This window comes from Camelina sativa, chromosome 20, assembly GCF_000633955.1.
Source record: "Camelina sativa cultivar DH55 chromosome 20, Cs, whole genome shotgun sequence".
Lineage (NCBI taxonomy): Eukaryota > Viridiplantae > Streptophyta > Magnoliopsida > Brassicales > Brassicaceae > Camelina > Camelina sativa.
Genome location: NC_025704.1, coordinates 23,055 through 42,764, shown reverse-complemented (window position 1 = coordinate 42,764; position 19,710 = coordinate 23,055). Strand labels below are relative to the sequence as shown.

The window sequence follows — 19,710 nt, the reverse complement described above, 5'->3', positions numbered from 1 at the left end:
AGACGTGAACCGTAGCAAAATCGACGCCAAGAGCCTGATTATTTCTGATGAAGTCAGTTCCGACTTGTGCAGCGTAGGAGTTGGGATTGTATCTGGTTCTCGCAGGGGCAGAGGGACCATAAAAGCCTTCAAGTCCGATCTCCACCAAATGTTTAGCGTCTATGCTTTTCACAAAAGCCGCCATTTCTTGTATCCAGGACTGGAGTTTGTCACCGGAGGGATCAGAGGGGCAGCGAGGCTCATTCATGAGTTCCCAGGCGAAGATTGTGGGGTCGTTCTTGTAAGTTATGTTTGTGTAGGTGTTCACTCTATTCAGCACCGTCTGCAACGCAACCACGTTCAAGTTACAAAACAAAAAGAGGTGCTTTTCGGATATATAAGCAGTGAGATGGATAGAATAATCACCCGGACATGAGACTGGTAGAAGTTTCTGAGAGTGGGGTTGGTGAAGAAGTCGTCATCAGAGGTGAGATTAAGGCCGGAGGCGTTCCCCCATTTAACATACTGAGCTTTGCCGCCATATGCGTCCCAGTTGTTGACCAATGACAGTATAAGTCTGATCTTGTACTTTCTGGCCTCGCTCACCACGAAATCCAGGGCCTGCCCAATTGCTTAAAACCTTGAAATAGAAATAGAAAAAAGTGTTGAAGGTAGAAGCTTTAGGTGTAGAGATATGTACCTTGAAGACCTCTTCATCGTAAACAGAGGGAGATTTTTGGAGAGCTCTCCATTGGCCGTCATTGAAAGCCCATGTCCTGCCTACCGTCATTCCAACTGCGGAGGCTTGTTGGAACACTTCCGTCACTTTGCCTCTCGTGGAATTGTCAGCTGCAAGAACCATCATCCAATATGTGTTGAAGCCATTCACGTAGAACGGTTGTCCATTTTGCGTAAATTGCATCCCTTTCCTCTCAACCATCTCCCATTCTTCTTCTCCTACTGATTCTTCTGAGTTAAACCTGCAAAAATCACCCTCAACTTTGTCATTCTTCCCTACAGGTAAATTAATTCCGAGACCAATTTTTTGAATGATCGTCTAATGTTGTTAGTACTCATGGGACTCGCTGTCAAAGTCTGCGAGAGCTCTGTTTTGTGTTAGAATTATGAAAACCGCAGAACAGAGCACGATTCTGAATCCTAGTCGGTCCTTCATTTTTGCAGGTTTATGGATGAGAACAGATTCATCGTCATTTGGATGCATTTTGAAGTATATATATTCAAAGCCAACAAAAGATGGACTCAATTTTTTATAATCCAAAACTTTAACTTACAAGGCAAGAGAATGGGTCCTAGGTTTCAGCACATGTTGGAGAGATATCAATCAGAGGACTGATACGTGAGACAGTTCCAAAGTAATCTGTCACTGCCAAGCTAAGATTCGAAGCGCACCCACTAGGGTTAGCTGACATGTCCATTTCAATTTTTCCGTGCAAGCTTCGGACCAACCCACCCATCTTTTAAAGTCATTTCATAGAGAAGTGACTGATGAGTCATCCTTTTTTTTTGTTTTGTTTCTTTTCGTTTTTTCTCAGGATTTCTGGTTGAGCACGAAAATGCACAATGTGATCTAACTCCTCTTTACCGTCACAGCTCAATTGCCGGAAATAAAATTAAGGAAACTCGTGTTTTGCATTACCTTACATTACGTGCATAGAAAAGACACGTTACTCTCAGCAAATTTGCACCGTTTGCGTGCTGTCTCAGCAACTGATCATTAACATTAACGAACTTCCATTAGACATACACTAAAAACAACATCTCAGAAATGTTTTCCAGAGTTTTAGCTCAGCCCTATATCTCTCAGGAAAACATCTTCTAGTTCAAGTTTAATTAGTATTGTAAAGAAAAACATCTTCTGGACTGGTTCAAGATTGTACAATTGACTAACAAAGTCAGAAGAAGTTGCATATACAAGAACTCACTATAATCCTCCTTACAGCGGAACCTTGCCCAGCAGGTGGCTCTATAAGTTCCATATCTTGATGAGTTATTCATAGGGGACTTGGTACATCGATCAATGCTGCTAAACCACACTGCACAAAGCAGAGCCAAAATATCTGTATCATTTTATCTTATCATCTTTCCCCTGATCTGAATGTTGCAGAGATGATTCTACTTACCATCTCACATCTGAGAGTGAAGAGACCATTATATTCCCCGAGAGCTGTGTCAGGACTTTTGCAGCAGATGCAGATTACGAACGCATCTAAGACAATGAATACATATCACACAAGACTCCCATTGCTAGAAAAAAAAAAACATATAAACACGGAAGACTAGTTATGGAATTTACCAATGTATCTCCGTAACACAGCTTGAAAATCCCTATGAGACACTAAACCCTTCATCTCTAGCCGTTGCTGTTTGTTCAACAATCCTTTTGTCTCCATTTGGAGAAGCAAGAAATTCATGACATGATCTGGCTTCCTATGCATCCTGAACAAGGTAGGTATGTTAAAGAGTGATACACCAGTCGACTCAACAAGTAGAGTTAAAAAGGAAAGATCAATAACGAAATAGAACAAGTCGTACGTTCTGCAGAGATCAGCAAAGTTTAAACAAACTGTTACCGTCCCTTGTGCAAGGAGATGAGGAGGCATCATTACTGTTCTTGGCCTTTCTGTAGAAGCCTCAAGATCGTCATCACGAAGCCTATCAAACGCCCTACGCAAGAGCTGCGGAGCATAGAAAAAGCAGCTCGGGTCATAGTCAAGAACCACAGAAGAGAACATCAAAAAATAATTACAGCAATAGCAATAATAAAGACTACCTCCTTGTAGCCATAATCTGGCTCATCAAAGTTCTGGCAAGATTGACGGTGTGGTGCATTATCCTCTGTTGACAACATCAATAAATAGTATCGTAGCTTCAGACACCATTATACATATGAGTTCGATTAATTAAATGATTATCTTCCAACGCCATTCTTTGGAAACCTAATTACTTACCCAAAAAGTGTCCTCCTTCCTGGAACAGAGGCTTGCTCTTCTTCTTCTTCTTCTTCTTCTTTTTCTTGGAAGGGTCAAATCCACTGATCTACATCGTCAGCATAAGCTTTAGCAAATTGGAATCCGGAGAAACGGTGATATAAGGGGTGGAGAAGAAAGAGTACCCATGAAGAATCGCTATCTAAAACCTCGACTTCAAGTTTCCAGCATCGCTGCTTTTGCTGTAAATCCATCGTCGCCGGCGGGTCGGACTTGTTTCAACGATGATCGGATCGGAGCCAAGTTAAATAATATGAAACGAGGGTTTGTCATTGGGCCCGTATTGGGCCTTCAGGCTTTTTTTTGTTTCTGTCGACAAATAAATAAGGAGGATATATGAATATATTGGATTTATTACAATGTTGTACAACTAAGATAACTAATTATTGGTTAAACTTTAAAAATAAGAAAGGTTGAGTTGAGTCAAAAAGGAGTAAGTGTTTTTTGTACAGAGATAGTAGTTGTAGTCAGCGAGGAGCGATGCTGGGAACAAAGCCGCTGCTGAGATCGCTTCCTAATAGGCTCGACGATTCGTAAAGGTCTCTGGTCACATTCGACGACGATGTTGAGAGCACTGATGAAGACGATGCCATTTCCATTCTTGCCTCCTTATCCGGGGCTTCTTGGAGCAGTGCCTCCAGCTCTTTTACTACCTCCGCCATACCAGGCCTCATCTCCGGTGAGTCGTGGCTACACCTTAGTGCCAAAGCCGCAAACTTTTCAACACTTTCTATCGACCACGGCTCCATTCTCTTGTCTATCAGCGATACCATCATATCCCTCTGATCCGCTGTCTTCACCTCTCGCACGATATTTTTGCCATGGGATATGGCGTGCATACCAGTCAGCAGCTCCAAGAACACAACTCCAATGCTGTAAACATCGCTCTTGTCCGTCAGCTTGTGTGTCAGGAAATATTCCGGATCCAGGTACCCCTGCAACACATTCAAATAAACTAAGCATATGAGATATGTTTTGTGCCAAAATATACATAATTATCACATTATTCATTTTGATGACTCACTGGAGTCCCACGGACAACGGTTGAGACGTGTTTAGGCACATCCTCTTCATCTTCCAAAACAGGAGCAAGTCGAGACAGTCCAAAGTCCGCAACTTTGGCATTGAAGTTAGGGTCAAGGAGGATGTTACTGGCTTTGATGTCTCGGTGGAACACTGGCGGGTTGGCTTCTGTGTGAAGGTAGAGAATGCCTTTGGCTGCTCCCAACGCAACACGAATCCTCATCCCAAAGCTCAATGACTCCTTCCCCTTAGCTGCATCACCAAATATTTTCTATCAGTTTAAAGAAAACTAAATGACACACATCCAAAAAAGCGCCCCCATAAATCTTAGTGACTTTCTACCAGACAGCCAGTCGCGCAGGGTGCCATTTGGCATAAATTCGTACACCAGCATCTGCACATTCAGTAACTTCATCATAAGCAATTATATTTAAAAAATATCTATTCAGGCGGCTCTACTGGGTACAAGAGAGTACCTGCTCGCCTTCTTCGTCACAATAACCGATCAGTGACACTAGATTCCGATGATGCAACCTCGAGAGCAACTCTATTTCATTCAAGAACTCCTTTTCACCTTGCAAAGAACTCTCATCTGCTCGCTTTACTGCAGCAACCGTTTTGTCAGATAACACACCTCTATAAACCTTTCCATAGCCTCCGCGTCCAACCAAAGTTGAGCTGCTAAAATCCTCGGTGGCCTCTGCTAGTTCTTTGAAAGTGAAGCCTCTTATCCCAGAATTCATCAAGGAAGCCTTCGAGGCTGACAAAAATATAACAGATTCAGTTAAAGTTGGTCCTATATCTAAGTGGGATAGATTGGGAATAGAAGATTCGAATGAACTTACAAGACCGTCTTCTAGATATCTCTCGCTCGTGTTTGCTGTATCTTCTAAGCAACAAGGCTGCAACCACGGCAGATATCGCAACAGCAGTAACTACAGCCCCTGCAGTTATTGCTGCTAATCGTCCCCAGCTGACGCCTTTCCTTTCACTGTTGAAGTTAACTGAGGAGATAAAAGAAGACTTCCACTTAGCAGTCAATCTCGATCTGCTTGTGTTAAAAAAAAAAAACACTTATTAGGTTAAAGACGCGCACCATATGAATAAGGCCCCTGCAGAGTGAAGTTGAGCAGTTCGTACGGGCCGAATAAGTCGCTACCAGGAAATCTCCATGAAGCGAATATGTCCCGGATTCTGAGAACTTCACTGCTGTTAAACGTTCTTGTATAGGTTTCATTAACTTTCGGAAAAAGTTTTAGATACATCCTCAAACGAGGCCCTTTCTCCCACTCATATGAGTCGATCCAGAGTTGATATGGTTCCATCTGAAGGAAATCAGCAACATACTCGTCAAATTGATCAATGTATGGAGGGAAGTATGAGAAGCTAGGACTTTTGAGACGATATCCAATTCTGAGAGGCGCTGCGCAAAAGCATGGTAACGGGGATGCTGGGCTGTATTCGTAGAAGTCAGGAGTGGGACAGGCTAGTGGAGGACAGTCCAGTGCAGAATTAGTTGAGTTGGTTGGTAGTGATGTCCACTCTTTTCCTATGGACTCACAAAATAGGTTTGCATTTGATATGCTTCCATTTTTGCAGATCGGATTACCATCAAGCCTGTAAATGAATTACACTCCCTGTAATAAGCATTCAAGACATAAACATCAAAAAAAAGTTACCTAAAGTACTGATACGGCTAAAGACGCACCTTAAAGTGATATTTTGTGGAGGAGTTAGATCTCCTTGCACTCGTGACAGAGAATTATTCCTAAGATCACTGAAGGAATCGAGAGAAAAACAGGAAAATTAGAGAAGTTGATGAATTGCTACTGGATGCAAGTGAAGTAGGGAAACAATGATTTTACAGTAGAAGTCTAGCTTTCTTCAATAATGAGATATTCGTCCAAAGGGAATCAGGGACAGATCCAGATAACACATTGTTCTTCAGCAACCTGCAGAAGATGACATTTTTATTTGCGAAGTCAATATTGCTACTCACAAGCTTATTCACTTTGGATATAGCGTAACACAAATATAATAACTCACAGCATCTGAAGCAAAGGGAGATCTGAGAAGCTCTGTGGGATGGATCCGTTAAGTATGTTGTTTGATAAATCACTGTAATTAACCAGTATAATACTCAAAGCAGTAAGGTATACGTGGAAACATAATTAAAAATCTGAAAAAAGAAACTGAATTAACAACTGTATAGAGCATACATGGTTGTCACATCCTTAGAAAGGTTAGAAGAAGGTATAGGTCCAGTGAGCTCATTCCAGCTCAGGTCCCTGTGTGAACAAGAAGCACAGACACATTCACAACATTGGAAAGAGAATCCATGCATTGAGATTGATCATAACTTACAAGTATTTGAGATGACGTATCCTGCTAAAATCAGGAAGTGCCCCTTTCAAACTACAATTTCTAAGACTCCTGAAAGTGCAAAAAGACGAACGAACATAATAAGCTCTCTCTATATCTTTGAAGTGAAACAAGGACTTAAGATTACAGTGGCCCAAAACGTACAGCTTCAGAATACTTGAAAAGTTTCCATAGGAAGCTGGGATATCAGATCCACTGAAGTTGTTATTATCCAGTTGCCTGCAGCGGAGGATAATAACCATAAATTTAACGAATTACTTTTAGAACGAGGTAAACACACATAATAGAGAAACATACAGGATTTGCAGGTTTGGCAATGCAGAGAGTTGTGGTGGAAGATTTCCAGACAAATTATTGTTGTCTAGCAGCCTGTAAATTTAGTTCGACTCTTTAAGGCTTTACCATCATAATGTCACAAAATTATGGAAACACTGGCAACATTGTGGCAATGACTCACACATGAAAGATGTTAGTAAGATTGGAAAGCTCAAGTGGAATCTGTCCGCTCAACGAATTATTGTTGAAGTGACTGTACAAGGCAAAAATAAAGATATTATGAGATGCTATTGGAAAACCTGCATTTAAGGTTGACATCAGTGTCTGGCTTGATGTTCAGACTCACAGATGTTTCACTTTTTTCAAGTTGGAAAAGGACTTTGGTATTGGTCCTGTGATGTTATTCTCATCTATCTGGAACCTGTTCAAGTTCGAAAGATAACCGAGTTCGCTTGGTAAAGACCCTGAAAGTTTGTTTCCATTCAGCAGCCTGACAACATGTTACAGAATCAGAAGATAAACAAGGTGAACACATGTGCTTATCAAAAGTGTTCCATCTAGAGCAATGCTTATTTATCAGGTAGTTCCAACTTACAAGAGTACCAGGGATGATATCTGTCCTATCTCCTTCGGAATTGAACCACTTAAATTGTTCCACATGAAATCTCTTGATAGATTCAACATGAAAGAATAATTTTACAGTCAGTAGAAATTGGTGTAACCAAAATATAAGGCGTTCCCATATGCACACTTTGCAAAGCTTAACATCTTGAAACTTACAATATTTCAAGATGAACTAATTTTTGGAGCTCTGGTGACAAACTTCCAGAGAGGTTCATATTCATCAACAGGCTGCTTGACAACAAAAGAAAGGATCAGGGAAGGAATCCTATTATAGGAATAGCTGGTCATGCAAACAACGGTTCCGAGAGAGAGAGAACAAAAAAAAAGACAAGGGAGCCAGCTTCTCCCAAAAGTTAAGCCTGTTAACTCCAGCAGAGTAACAAGGAAAGCAGGAAGACACATACGGAAAAAGAAAAAGAAAAAGAATAAAGTCATACAGTTCTCGGACATGCAGGTAGTCGTCAGTACCAATCTCATTAAAGCAGATAACTCCTGTCCAATTTGATCTGCAAGGGTCTCCTCTGTTCCAATTTCTCAAATTGTCTTTAGGGTCAATTAAACTTCTCTTAACTGATCGTAAAGCAGTGACTGCGAACGGAAAAAGATAGTTGAAAATCAGGTAAGAGAAGATGGAAACTTGGGGAGCAGTAACGTTCTCAGAAACAAAGATAAGAAGAAGAAGAAGAAGAAGAAGATTAAAACTGTAGTCACCTTCAGAAGGGTGTGTTCTTAGTGCATCGGCAAGAAGAAGGAGGAGAAGACAACAAAACGCAACAAGGAGCGCATGTAGATAGACGCTTTGAGGCAACATCATCATGAAACCTTAATAAGAAAACGTGACAGCGTAAGAAGCAGAAATATAGATATATAAAGATTTAAAGCAGTGTTGGTTTCTAGGAAGATGAAAGAAATCAATATGCGATATGAGCAATGAAGTCAGATTCAAGAGCAGCAGCACAAGGTGGTCGTATTTATGACAGAAATAGACACAAGAAGTAAAATTCAAATCAAAGCATTCAAGAGCTCAAAGCCAAGAAAGATGATTACCTCACTGTTTGGATCAGCTATACATACCCGCCCCCGCCCTCTATAAGCTAAAAGTCAATATATGCAGACGACAATGCAGATTAAATCAAAGGGGCACTAATCATCGTCCGGGAAATTAATCGAGCGAGAGAGAGAGAAGAAATGACCTTGATGATGATCTTGACTTGTCTGCCATTAAAAAAAAAAAAAAATCCGAAAAGCATATAAAACCTTTACTGCTTTACAACGCCCAAGTGGTAAAAAGAAGAATGTAAACTGGGGTTGACTCTACCTGCAAGTCCAGGAGCACAATCGTGCCTCGTGCGTGAGCTTTTCTGACAAAAATAAGAAAGCCATTATAATCGATCGGCAAAACCCAACCCAACCCAACCTAACATAGACGGCGTTTTGAAAGTGACCCCCGACCCAGAGAGAGAGACGCGCTCTTTGTGGGTCCTTTTTCTTCTCACGCCTAGTCATATTATTAAGGGATGGTCAACTCCTCCTCCTTTCTTCTCAGTCCATCTATTATTTTATAAACACAACATATAATTTGCCTATTTAGGCTATAGGCCCATGATATATTAAGTAGGCTTGCATTAAAAGAAAGCCCATTTAGAAATGGATTATTAAAGCAGTCTGTCGCTCCCTTAATTAAAAGTCAACCTTTTGGGATTGGATCCACAATACAACAACAACAATTCGTCCTACTTGGAAAAATAAAAACAAGTCTCAACCGTTGATTATTCACACAGACGATTCTCATCATCATCAGCTCTCTCTCGTCTCCGCAGCAGCTCGCCGGATCTCCGTTGTCTTCTTCCTCTGGGCCTCCGCTTACCTGAACCCCCCCNCCCCCCCCCCCCTTTTTGTTGTTTCGTTTTCGTCCCTAGTCAAAGCGATCGCCTACTATTCTTCCCCTCTTATCCAATTTAATCTTTAGGGTTTCCTCGTACACGATGATATGTATTATTAGCTAAATACAATTTGATTTCCTCTCCTCCTCCTCCTCCTCCTCCGTTGCAGGTAGCTTCATTCCTCCTATCTTTTAATTTTTATAATAATTTTCCTCTAGACTCGTCGTCGTTGCTTTATCTATATGTAAACGCGTTTTCTCACGATTTCTACCACTGTTTGTTTAATCACCTTGGATCGATCGATCGATCGATCGATTTCTTTCTTTTAGGGTTTTCTTTTCCGGCCTTGATGGAAACGCCCGGCTCCAATCATGACTCCTTCAGGGGGGGTTCTTCTCCCCGTAGAAACTCCTCCATCCTCTCTGCTTCTAACATCATCCAGGCCCCCATCTCAACCTTGTTAGAGTATTCGGGTCTCTTTCGAACAACAAGGCCAAGTCCTCCTCCTAGTCATGAGGCTGAAACGCTGCTTCCTGATGATTCTGCAGCTGCAGGTATCTCCTCTGGGGAGGTTGCCATTAGGATCATTGGCAACGCCGAGCACGATGCTGCTGCTCAAACTGATAACAACAATGCTCCTAGGGATTCCGCTGAAGCTTTGGGTTCTGCTGCTTCTCAGGTTGATCCCTTGGCTGCTCCTCCTCCTGAAGGTGGTGGTGCCTCTCAGCCTCCTCCTCCACCCGATTCTGTCCCTGGAGACGCCGCAACCCGGGATTCTCCTTACCAAAGATATGATATTCAGCAGGCTGCTCGCTGGATTGAGCAAATTCTTCCCTTTTCTTTGCTTCTGTTGGTTGTTTTTATCCGCCAGCATTTGCAGGGTATATTCATAATCCTATCCTATCCCTTTGTGTCTCTTTTTCTCATCATCATCGCCACTCTCACTCACTGTTTTCCTCTGCTATCTCTCTCTCTCTCTCAGGCTTCTTTGTTGCTATTTGGATTGCTGCTGTCATGTTCAAGTCTAATGATATTCTCAAGAAGCAAACTGCGTTGAAGGTTTGAGTTTTTGCATTTTACTTTATATTCCTTTTCCAATTCCAAATTTCATACTAGTATTGCTTAGTCTAAGCCTCACTCAAGCACGTCTCCTCTTATATATTTATTTATTAATTAATTACAGGGTGAAAGGCATATTTCGGCATTAATTGGAATCTCTGTAGCGTTTTCGGCCCATGTTGTTGGTGTTTATTGGTGGTTTCGCAAGGATGACCTCTTGTATCCCTTAATCATGCTGCCTCCTAAATCCATACCACCTTTCTGGCATGCCATTTTTATCATTGTGGTTAATGGTCTGTTCCTTTCTCTGCTTTCTTGTTTCCCTTTCCTTAATGAGTCTCGTTTACACTTCTCTTATTCATGCATGCATTATTCCCTATATGATTCATCCTGTTGGATCATTTAGTGACTTTTTCTTGTGCCTATATTCCTCAGATACACTTGTCCGGCAAGCCTCAATGATTTTCAAGTGTTTTCTCTTGATGTACTACAAGAACAGTAGGGGTCGAAATTATCGTAAACAGGTGATGTAGGGAAAAAGATATNTCCATACCACCTTTCTGGCATGCCATTTTTATCATAGTGGTGAATGGTCTGTTCCTTTCTCTGCTTTATTGTTTCCCTTTCCTTAATGAGTCTCGTTTACACTTCTCTTATTCATGCATTATTCCCTATATGATTCATTGTAGCATCCTGTTGGATCATTTAGTGACTTTTTCTTGTGCCTATATTCCTCAGATACACTTGTCCGGCAAGCCTCTATGATTTTCAAGTGTTTTCTCTTGATGTACTACAAGAACAGTAGGGGTCGAAATTATCGTAAACAGGTGATGTAGGACAAAATATATATATATTCTCTCCTTTACCTATATATACAGTTTAACCTAGCCTGCCTCGCTATGCGTCTGTGACATACCTTTGGCAAGCGATACATAATTTGGTTATTCATTTTCTATGCAGGGCCAATTGCTAACTTTGGTTGAATATTTGATGCTTCTGTATCGCTCTTTACTGCCTACCCCTGTATGGTACCGTTTCTTCTTGAACAAGGATTATGGAAGCCTCTTCTCCTCTCTTATGACGGGATTGTACCTTACTTTCAAGCTCACTTCAGTAGTTGAGAAGGTTGGTTTCTTTTTCTAAAAGAATTTTCTTTTTATTTGTGGAAGCTGAGAGGGGAAATTGGGAATGAAATTCAGGTTCAATCCTTCTTTACGGCATTGAAGGCTTTGTCTCGTAAAGAGGTGCACTACGGATCGTATGCAACAACAGAGCAGGTACAAATTAATTCTTGCAGATTCAAATCGAGCTTATGCCTCTTAAGGGTTTAAACCCACATGAAGTGTCTTTCTAATGTGTGCAGGTAAATGCGGCAGGCGACCTGTGTGCCATCTGCCAGGAAAAGATGCACACCCCAATTCTTCTTCGTTGCAAACACATGTTTTGCGAAGATTGCGTTTCAGAGTGGTGAGGTGTTTTTGCATATAGTAATTGTCTTTTGTGTATGAATCTGGATGTTGAACGAATGTGATTATGACTGGGCAGGTTTGAGAGAGAGAGGACGTGTCCTCTGTGCAGGGCCTTGGTCAAACCAGCAGATCTAAAATCATTCGGTGATGGATCCACCAGCCTCTTCTTCCAGATTTTCTGATTAGAACACACACACGAGGAGTCCAAAGTAAAAAAAAATACCATCAAGACTCACTTGCTCACTCGATAGTTTTCTTAGAGAGTATTTCTATACAATGCCATTCAAGCTGTGAACGAAAGACACCACTGATGATGCCTTGGAAGATGTTCATACAATGTCATTTGTTAATATGAATGAAATCACCTTTTATATTACGTAGCAAAAAATAGTCTGTGAATGCACAAGCACGACAGAAACAAATAAATAATAATTTCAATATCAATGAATTTAAGAAGCTGAAACCACACTTGGACACATACTGCTTTCTTCAGCGACTACGATGATCTCTTTAATCATCTCTCGACTCGGAGACTGTGTGCCCTCATCCGCAGGTGAAGAAGTCATCGAGGTTGATACAAAAGGGTAAACAGATGTCACCTCTTCACTGCCCTCGTCTATGTACACAACGTCCTGCATCGTGAGCTGGTGGTATTCTACTATCTCCCTCAAGAACCGGTTCTCCCTTGCATAAATCGAGTTTTCATGAGCCAACCGTGCTTTCTCTGCCAGGAGGCTCTCCAGCTGGAGCCGAATCTGATACATCCACAACAGAGTAGTTAGTTAGATGGAAATGCAACACAGAAATGTTTTTGGACATGAGGGAGGTCAGGTCACACTAATTGTTTTACCAAATCTTCATCTGCAGGGTTGTTTCCTTTCTCACGGTGATTCTCCCTCAGGTGTTTGTTCTCTTCTTCAAGCTGAGCGCAACGCTCTTTCGCAAATGCAAGATCTGCTTTCATAGTTTTCAGCTCACGGAGGAGGAGTTTTGCTTTAGCAGCGGTGGCCATCGCCACCTGCAGCTCAGACAAAGAAACTATCTAAGGAACAGAGAGCTATTACAAAAAACTAGTCAAAAGAGTAGAGCTTACTTACATCGCGAGATGCCTTGAGTTGAGTTTCATGCTCCATATGATTTAACTGCATTGGCTGCTGCTCTGGAGACTTTTTCCATGAGGAACTTACTCCGTAAGATTGATTCTGAATCTCATCTTCACCAACAGTTCCTCTTCGTCTGGTTTGAAGTTTTCGAGTTTCCTGGATGATATCAGCTGTTTTGTTCTCAACGAGTGTTCGGCCTTCCTAGAGATATCAAGGAACAAGAGATCTAAATAATTAAAAGCAGTATCATCAACCTAAGAAGAATGAAACACCGGGAATGATGACAGAGAGATGAAGAAAAACCTCAAAGGCTTTCTCAAAAGTGTCACCGATCTGATTAAGAGAAGATGTGAGCTTATCCAGCCCTCTCCGAAGCTTGGGATTATCCATTTTCTTGAAACCTTCATCTGATAGGTATGAAAACCGCCGGGACTAGAGAAACAAAAAGACCAAAAGAGTCCATGATGACCAGAGAGAGGATGGATCATGAATCATGAATGTAGTTGAAATCAGCAAAGACAAAAACAAAAACCTGAGAAGTTGTTGAGGTCGTAGTATCACTAGATTTATCATCTTCAATCACAGATTTTGCTTTGTGGGCTATGACTCCCCACAAGCTCTTTGGCTCGGTCGCGTATGCCGTAAAGTTCTGCAGTATACATCCGCAGAAAACATATACATGATAGGATCAATGAGAGAAGAAAGATCATCATGATCATCCGCAGATTATATAATTAATAATCACAACTCCTAATGCTAATGCTAATGCAACGTTGGTTGAAAGCTATATATATATATATATATATAAGCATTGGGACAGCCAACTTAACGAACAAGATTCGATCTGGAGCTGAATCTGATCTGATCAGAACGGAGTCAAAAGTCGTCAAAGGTTAGTCACTATGGATTGGATATCCTAAGATTGCGGATCGTGTAACCGCGCGCAGAAACGTAAAAGCAATCAGTTGAGGGTCAAAAAAAAAAAGGAGAAACCTTAGATCTGGGTTGGTCAAAAGCAGGGGACTCACGCGTTGTGAAGGATCGAGCTGGCGGTGATCTCTCTTTGATGCTCTCCGGTGGAAGCTGATCCTCCTTGAAAGTGGCAAAATTGCCGATCCCCTGCCTTCTCCTGTACGCCATATGTTGTTAGGTTCCCTTGTTTTTTCTTTTTTCGGTTAGTTCTCAAACAAAGTTAAATTACCACCGGCTTATTAGAAAGAGGAGCTAGAGACGTTTTGATATTAGTATAATCGGAAAAAAAGTGCAAGGACAAAATTGATGGATGCGGACCCACGAGGCTCGAAAGAAAGAAAGCCAGTGATAATCCCTTTTATTTAGTCTCTTTGTTAATAATGTCCCTTGGACAACTCAGACAGGATTTGTGAGTTTTAAATCTGACACAGCTTTAATAATTTCCATGGAGAACATCTCATCTTCATTCCCAATCTACACCATCCGTATTCCCCATCTCAAAACTTGTCCACTCCAGTAGCACTCAGCCGTATTCAATTTGGTACCCATCCGTATTCTATATATTTTTGTTTTGCCTTTCCTTTAGAGAGTAAAAAATCATACAATATGAGTTGCCGACGCCCACAACACATATTTCTACCACTTGAGGAATCTCTGCTTAATCATTTCTTTACTAGTACGTACGTTGACTATTATAATAATATCAATATTACACATCCACCTAATTAATTAAGTTATGGATTTACTGGAACCCTCTAACCTAGGCAGTTCACCTCTGTTCTGTCTGAATATGATGGCCATCCTGTCCATGCTTCTTCCTCTTTAATGAGATGTTGTATGGTTTTTTTACTTGTACGATTTTGGTTGGAACACTAGAAAGACAAAATATGTTCTCCTTCCTCTTTCATCAGTTTCTGCTTTTGGCAATATCACAGAATCTAGCACAATTTCAAGACCCTCTCCATGACTCGGAGACTTTAGAGGGAGGGAGTGAGTCGTCGTCTATTAGATAAGCGTAAAAAAAGAAAAACAAAAGGAGAGATATATATATATGTGAATGTCCTGCGAAATTTACAACACCCGGCACCCCCATCCGTCCGTCCGTCGTCGTCGTTGACGGTTGACCCCTTTTCCGCCATAAAATCCGTTTCTGCCATTTTTTTTGGGTTGCATCGAAACCATCCTTGTTTGCTTGGGAGAGATGAAGACTTCCTCCTCCTAGGTGTTTTTGAAGATCCTGGCGTCTTTCTCTCCTAGGTAATATTATCTCTCTTTTAAATTCTTTTTGAAATTCGAGAGAGAGAGAGAGCAATTGGAGATAGCGCGGATGTATCCGCTCATTCATATGATATGGTGTGATCTCACCCTGCTTGCTTGGTCATGATTTTATATATCTCCCACTTTTCAGACCTCAAAGTTACCACCTTTGGATCTGATGGAATCACAATCTCAGAGATCTTCTGATGACATGGATAGGGATAGCAATTCAATCCCATCTTCGGCGTGTAATCTATGCGGAAGAGTTGTTCAATCTGCCTCCGATGATCTTGAAATCTTTAGCTTATGTGTAGATTGTAAGTTTTTGTTGCTTGAAGATTTCGGCACCCCTGCCCCTCCCCCCCTGCCCCGGAGGCAGACTCCTAGTAGTAGTAGTAGAAGAAGAAGGAGGAGGGTGATGATGAGAAGGACAAGTAGAACTAGGCACGACAGCTCTGAGTCTGTCGGTGATCTTTCCACCCAACAACAATTCACACACTTGATAAGCATCGCAAGACAAAGCCTTTCAACTGTTCATGCTAGTGATGACCAGCGAACTAGCTCCCATACCACTGCTACCGGTTCGACTAGATGGCCACTTTTCTCAGAATCTGAAAGTGAAGATTTTGGCAACTTTGGCGAAACCGATTCAAACGCTAGTTTTAGCCTCTACAGATTTTCCCATGGTGGTGATAATAATGATGCCATTTCTTTTAGTGCTTACGGTGGTGGGGAGTCTGATGATGCTTCCACGGACAGGCATCCGGAAATCTTTGTTCCACCAGACGACAGGAGCGATATTGACTTTGACACTGATATAGACCCGATGCATGCTGGTCTTAACCAGTGGAACTCTGACGAAGACGACAGGGAATGGGACCAAGGAGCGGGTCCATCTCGAACACGGTACCGAAATTATTTGGCAAGTCCAAGTGAGAGCTACAGCTCCATGACTCGGTTTGATTCACCTGAGTTGGAGAGAGGGTTTCGTCAAAGAATTCTAGAGAGGAGGCAGGCGCTATCTCGCAACATCTTCACTGGTTTGGAGGATATGGAGTTCTCCCCTTATGCTGCAAATGTTGATGATTATCTTGATGAGAGGGGCTTTGAGGAACTGCTTGAGCAACTTGCCGACGCTGACAATTCCAGAAGAGGTGCACCACCTGCATCGGTGACTTGCGTCAGGAATCTTCCAAAGGTTGTCATTGCAGAGGAGCATGTAAACAAGGGACTAGTCTGTGCTATCTGCAAAGAGCTTTTCACCCTCCGCAATGAAACCACGCAGCTTCCGTGTCTACATCTATACCATGCTCATTGTATCGTACCTTGGTTGAATGCCCGTAACTCTTGTCCGCTCTGCCGTTACGAGCTCCCAACAGATGATAAAGATTACGAGGAGGGAAGGCAGAATGTACTGGATGTGAGCGAGGATAGCTCCTCCTCTGATGCTGGCACAGACGCGGGAGAAGAGGAATATGTTGAGAGCGAGCCTGGTGTGAGCAGAGTTAGCAGAGGAAGATGGCTGTTTCTGGCTGCTGCGCCAGTGGTGGGTCTGGTGGGCGTTGTGTTGGCAATGTGGCTAAGCAACCCACAGAGGAGAGATATAGCAGTCTCTCATAGCCAAAGGGGGAACAGAACCAGAAGATGGCTGCCATTTTTCTGACTGATACCCACTTCCCTTGTAACTCTAGAATCTCTCAGACCCTAAAAGATACTTGAGTTTTTTTATCTGCTGGTTATTGACTTCTATTGTTTCCACATGTTAGTTTAATTGAAGTTTAACCAAAGTTGTGCTGTGTGTCGTGTGTTTCAAATAAATATTACTTGATATATCCAGAGAAAAAAAAAGGTAGTCCCAGCAGGCATCAGTTGATAGAAGTTACATTTACACAGGAATTAAATAAAATAACTTTGATGCTGACAAAAAGAAAAGGAAAAAAAAAAAACTTTGGATTGGTTCAGGCACATATGAGACGCCCCTGGACTTGTATAGTAGCCAGATCAATGTGTCAATAAGAAAGAATTCAGAAGAGTATGTTGATGTACAGTACCATCCATCCAGCCATTGAGAAGATGGCGAAAATGTGAACCCAGAAAAGCACAGCAGCTGACTCCCTTCCACAGCCTCTAAGGTTCGCAACAGCTCCTGAAAGCACTGATGTAGGCATTGTGTGTTGAAGGAGTAGCACAAATCGGAACATCTTGTCCTCAGCAGGAAGGAATCCAAGTTTGTCTGCTAGTGTCACTATTCCTAGTCCTACTGGTGGCACCAACACCAACCGTCCAAATATAATAGCCGCTGTAGTCTTGAAACCAAGTTTTGAACTTCCTGGTCCTAAAATTTAGTCAAGGAATCAATAAGTTCCATATGATGGATGGGGCTAAAAACAAAGACAGTATGAAAAGAGAGCAACCACACAACCCTACCGTTAATGAGATTTCCCCCTAGTGCCAGTAAGATACACGGTATCATGGCGTCCCTGATAGCCAAAGGTTTTTACAGTTATTAACTCGTTATATCCCAGCTGCTTGCCAGAAGACAAAAAAAGAGGGTGCTGCTTACCCAAGAATCATGCAGCTGTCTGTGAAGAAGAAAAGAGGTGCACCATTTGTGAATATCAACTTCTTCGTGAAAGGTATTGCACCAAGTATCATGGCAAGGATCTGAAGGTAACACAAACACGTCTACTTTAAGTAACATGGTAAAGGCAACTGCAAGGTCTCTTGTGAGTCTTGAATCTCTTGATCACCGGATAATACAGGAGAACTGAAAGGCGAGATACTTACCGAAGCAACTATTGCAGGCTGGACAATTTGCTTCAGTTTCAACTTCTCATAGAGGAAAACAAAGATCTGTGTAATCTACATCACGGAGCAAAATATTAGAACAAAAAAAAAAGAAATCATAAGGACCGACTTTATATCAGGTCCTGAATCATTGAATTAAAATCTATAACTGCATTTCCACCTTGCTTTTCGNCCAACACCAACCGTCCAAATATAATAGCCGCTGTAGTCTTGAAACCAAGTTTTGAACTCCCTGGTCCTAAAATTTAGTCAAGGAATCAATAAGTTCCATATGATGGATGGATGGGGCTAAAAACATAAACAGTATGAAAAGAGAGCAACCNACCAGAAGATGGCTGCCGTTTTTCTGACTGATACCCAGTTCCCTTGTAAGTTGTAACTCTAGAATCTCTCCGACCCTAAAAGATACTTGAGTTTTTTTATCTGCTGTTTATTGACTTGTATTGTTTCCACATGTTAGTTTAATTGAAGTTTAACCAAAGTTGTGCTGTGTGTCGTGTGTTTCAAAAAAATATTATTTGATATATCCAGAGAAAAAAAAGGTAGTCCCATCAGGCATCAGTTGATAGAAGTTACATTTACACAGGAATTAAATAAAATAACTTTGATGCTGACAAAAAGAAAAGGAAAAAAAAAACTTTGGATTTGTTCAGGCACATATGAGACGCCCCTGGACTTGTATAGTAGCCAGATCAATGTGTCAATAAGAAAGAATTCAGAAGAGTATGTTGATGTACAGTACCATCCATCCAGCCATTGAGAAGATGGCGAAAATGTGAACCCAGAAAAGCACAGCAGCTGACTCCCTTCCACAGCCTCTAAGGTTCGCAACAGCTCCTGAAAGCACTGATGTAGGCATTGTGTGTTGAAGGAGTAGCACAAATCGGAACATCTTGTCCTCAGCAGGAAGGAATCCAAGTTTGTCTGCTAGTGTCACTATTCCTAGTCCTACTGGTGGCACCAACACCAACCGTCCAAATATAATAGCCGCTGTAGTCTTGAAACCAAGTTTTGAACTTCCTGGTCCTAAAATTTAGTCAAGGAATCAATAAGTTCCATATGATGGATGGGGCTAAAAACAAAAACAGTATGAAAAGAGAGCAACAACACAACCCTACCGTTAATGAGATTTCCTCCCAGTGCCAGTAAGATACACGGTATCATGGCGTCCCTGATAGCCAAAGGTTTTTTACAGTTAGTAACTCATTATATCCCAGCTGCTTGCCAGAAGACAAAAAAAAANGTTTAATTGAAGTTTAACCAAAGTTGTGCTGTGTGTCGTGTGTTTCAAAAAAATATTATTTGATATATCCAGAGAAAAAAAAGGTAGTCCCATCAGGCATCAGTTGATAGAAGTTACATTTACACAGGAATTAAATAAAATAACTTTGATGCTGACAAAAAGAAAAGGAAAAAAAAAACTTTGGATTTGTTCAGGCACATATGAGACGCCCCTGGACTTGTATAGTAGCCAGATCAATGTGTCAATAAGAAAGAATTCAGAAGAGTATGTTGATGTACAGTACCATCCATCCAGCCATTGAGAAGATGGCGAAAATGTGAACCCAGAAAAGCACAGCAGCTGACTCCCTTCCACAGCCTCTAAGGTTCGCAACAGCTCCTGAAAGCACTGATGTAGGCATTGTGTGTTGAAGGAGTAGCACAAATCGGAACATCTTGTCCTCAGCAGGAAGGAATCCAAGTTTGTCTGCTAGTGTCACTATTCCTAGTCCTACTGGTGGCACCAACACCAACCGTCCAAATATAATAGCCGCTGTAGTCTTGAAACCAAGTTTTGAACTTCCTGGTCCTAAAATTTAGTCAAGGAATCAATAAGTTCCATATGATGGATGGGGCTAAAAACAAA

The 19,710-nt window shown here is 41.6% G+C and overlaps 7 protein-coding genes and 1 long non-coding RNA gene across 14 annotated transcripts in view; 3 read left to right on the top strand and 5 right to left on the bottom strand.

Annotated features, from left to right (window-relative positions):
* The window catches only part of LOC104768263 (mannan endo-1,4-beta-mannosidase 6), a 3,461-nt gene extending 2,620 nt beyond the window's left edge, over positions 1-841 (bottom strand). Inside the window, exons 1-3 of the mRNA XM_019241737.1 lie at positions 680-841; positions 406-600; positions 11-322 (exon numbers count right to left, since the gene is read on the bottom strand). Of these exons, the coding sequence (XP_019097282.1) occupies positions 11-322; positions 406-600; positions 680-841 (669 nt within the window). The remainder of the gene's footprint in view (positions 1-10; positions 323-405; positions 601-679) is intronic.
* Positions 165-3,274, bottom strand: LOC104768264 (eukaryotic translation initiation factor 2 subunit beta). 4 transcript variants are annotated; one of them, XR_002036935.1, is made up of 12 exons: positions 3,113-3,274; positions 2,949-3,036; positions 2,771-2,835; positions 2,533-2,675; positions 2,294-2,436; positions 2,121-2,206; positions 1,923-2,033; positions 1,637-1,707; positions 1,272-1,537; positions 680-959; positions 406-600; positions 165-322 (listed from the first exon to the last, which is right to left on the bottom strand). XR_002036935.1 is itself a non-coding variant. In XM_010492192.2 (7 exons), the coding sequence occupies exons 1-7, from the start codon at positions 3,179-3,181 to the stop codon at positions 1,992-1,994; spliced, it is 636 nt and encodes a 211-aa protein (XP_010490494.1). In that variant the 5' UTR covers positions 3,182-3,261; the 3' UTR covers positions 1,715-1,991. The 4 variants fall into 4 exon arrangements, 2 of the variants coding, with proteins under 2 accessions (XP_010490494.1, XP_010490493.1); XR_002036934.1 differs by having other exon boundaries at positions 2,294-2,675; positions 3,113-3,261; XM_010492192.2 differs by lacking the exons at positions 165-322; positions 406-600; positions 680-959; positions 1,272-1,537; positions 1,637-1,707 and having other exon boundaries at positions 1,715-2,033; positions 3,113-3,261.
* On the top strand, positions 908-1,635 carry LOC109131312. Its single transcript, XR_002036936.1, has 2 exons — positions 908-999; positions 1,162-1,635. It is a non-coding gene; the product is annotated as an uncharacterized LOC109131312 (long non-coding RNA).
* LOC104768261 (probable LRR receptor-like serine/threonine-protein kinase At1g06840) lies at positions 3,312-8,779 on the bottom strand. 2 transcript variants are annotated; one of them, XM_010492187.2, is made up of 22 exons: positions 8,611-8,779; positions 8,486-8,507; positions 8,340-8,386; positions 8,004-8,114; positions 7,730-7,880; positions 7,449-7,520; positions 7,264-7,335; positions 7,015-7,158; positions 6,850-6,921; positions 6,690-6,761; positions 6,537-6,611; positions 6,375-6,443; positions 6,230-6,298; positions 6,057-6,128; positions 5,876-5,962; positions 5,719-5,787; positions 5,107-5,627; positions 4,856-5,014; positions 4,487-4,770; positions 4,353-4,404; positions 4,012-4,262; positions 3,312-3,922 (listed from the first exon to the last, which is right to left on the bottom strand). In XM_010492187.2, exons 4-22 carry the CDS (start codon positions 8,107-8,109, stop codon positions 3,455-3,457), a joined length of 2,865 nt encoding a protein of 954 aa, XP_010490489.1. In that variant the 5' UTR covers positions 8,110-8,114; positions 8,340-8,386; positions 8,486-8,507; positions 8,611-8,779; the 3' UTR covers positions 3,312-3,454. The 2 variants fall into 2 exon arrangements, with proteins under 2 accessions (XP_010490489.1, XP_010490490.1); XM_010492188.2 differs by having other exon boundaries at positions 8,340-8,379.
* LOC104768259 (RING finger and transmembrane domain-containing protein 2-like) lies at positions 9,003-12,076 on the top strand. The gene is made up of 9 exons (XM_010492183.2): positions 9,003-9,344; positions 9,505-10,056; positions 10,158-10,234; positions 10,359-10,527; positions 10,670-10,758; positions 11,195-11,359; positions 11,434-11,511; positions 11,598-11,701; positions 11,780-12,076. Exons 2-9 carry the CDS (start codon positions 9,525-9,527, stop codon positions 11,883-11,885), a joined length of 1,320 nt encoding a protein of 439 aa, XP_010490485.1. The 5' UTR covers positions 9,003-9,344; positions 9,505-9,524; the 3' UTR covers positions 11,886-12,076.
* LOC104768260 lies at positions 12,056-14,201 on the bottom strand. 3 transcript variants are annotated; one of them, XM_010492185.2, is made up of 6 exons: positions 13,800-14,201; positions 13,339-13,455; positions 13,110-13,238; positions 12,801-13,007; positions 12,554-12,721; positions 12,056-12,458 (listed from the first exon to the last, which is right to left on the bottom strand). In XM_010492185.2, the coding sequence occupies exons 1-6, from the start codon at positions 13,944-13,946 to the stop codon at positions 12,153-12,155; spliced, it is 1,074 nt and encodes a 357-aa protein (XP_010490487.1). In that variant the 5' UTR covers positions 13,947-14,201; the 3' UTR covers positions 12,056-12,152. The 3 variants fall into 3 exon arrangements, with proteins under 3 accessions (XP_010490487.1, XP_019097664.1, XP_019097665.1); XM_019242119.1 differs by having other exon boundaries at positions 13,835-14,169; XM_019242120.1 differs by having other exon boundaries at positions 13,339-13,722; positions 13,835-13,925.
* LOC104768257 (E3 ubiquitin-protein ligase RNF12-B-like) lies at positions 14,569-16,867 on the top strand. Its single transcript, XM_010492181.2, has 2 exons — positions 14,569-15,035; positions 15,187-16,867. Exon 2 carries the CDS (start codon positions 15,214-15,216, stop codon positions 16,696-16,698), a length of 1,485 nt encoding a protein of 494 aa, XP_010490483.1. The 5' UTR covers positions 14,569-15,035; positions 15,187-15,213; the 3' UTR covers positions 16,699-16,867.
* LOC104768255 (protein PIN-LIKES 6-like) lies at positions 18,343-19,050 on the bottom strand. Its single transcript, XM_010492180.1, has 2 exons — positions 18,962-19,050; positions 18,343-18,869 (listed from the first exon to the last, which is right to left on the bottom strand). Exons 1-2 carry the CDS (start codon positions 19,005-19,007, stop codon positions 18,559-18,561), a joined length of 357 nt encoding a protein of 118 aa, XP_010490482.1. The 5' UTR covers positions 19,008-19,050; the 3' UTR covers positions 18,343-18,558.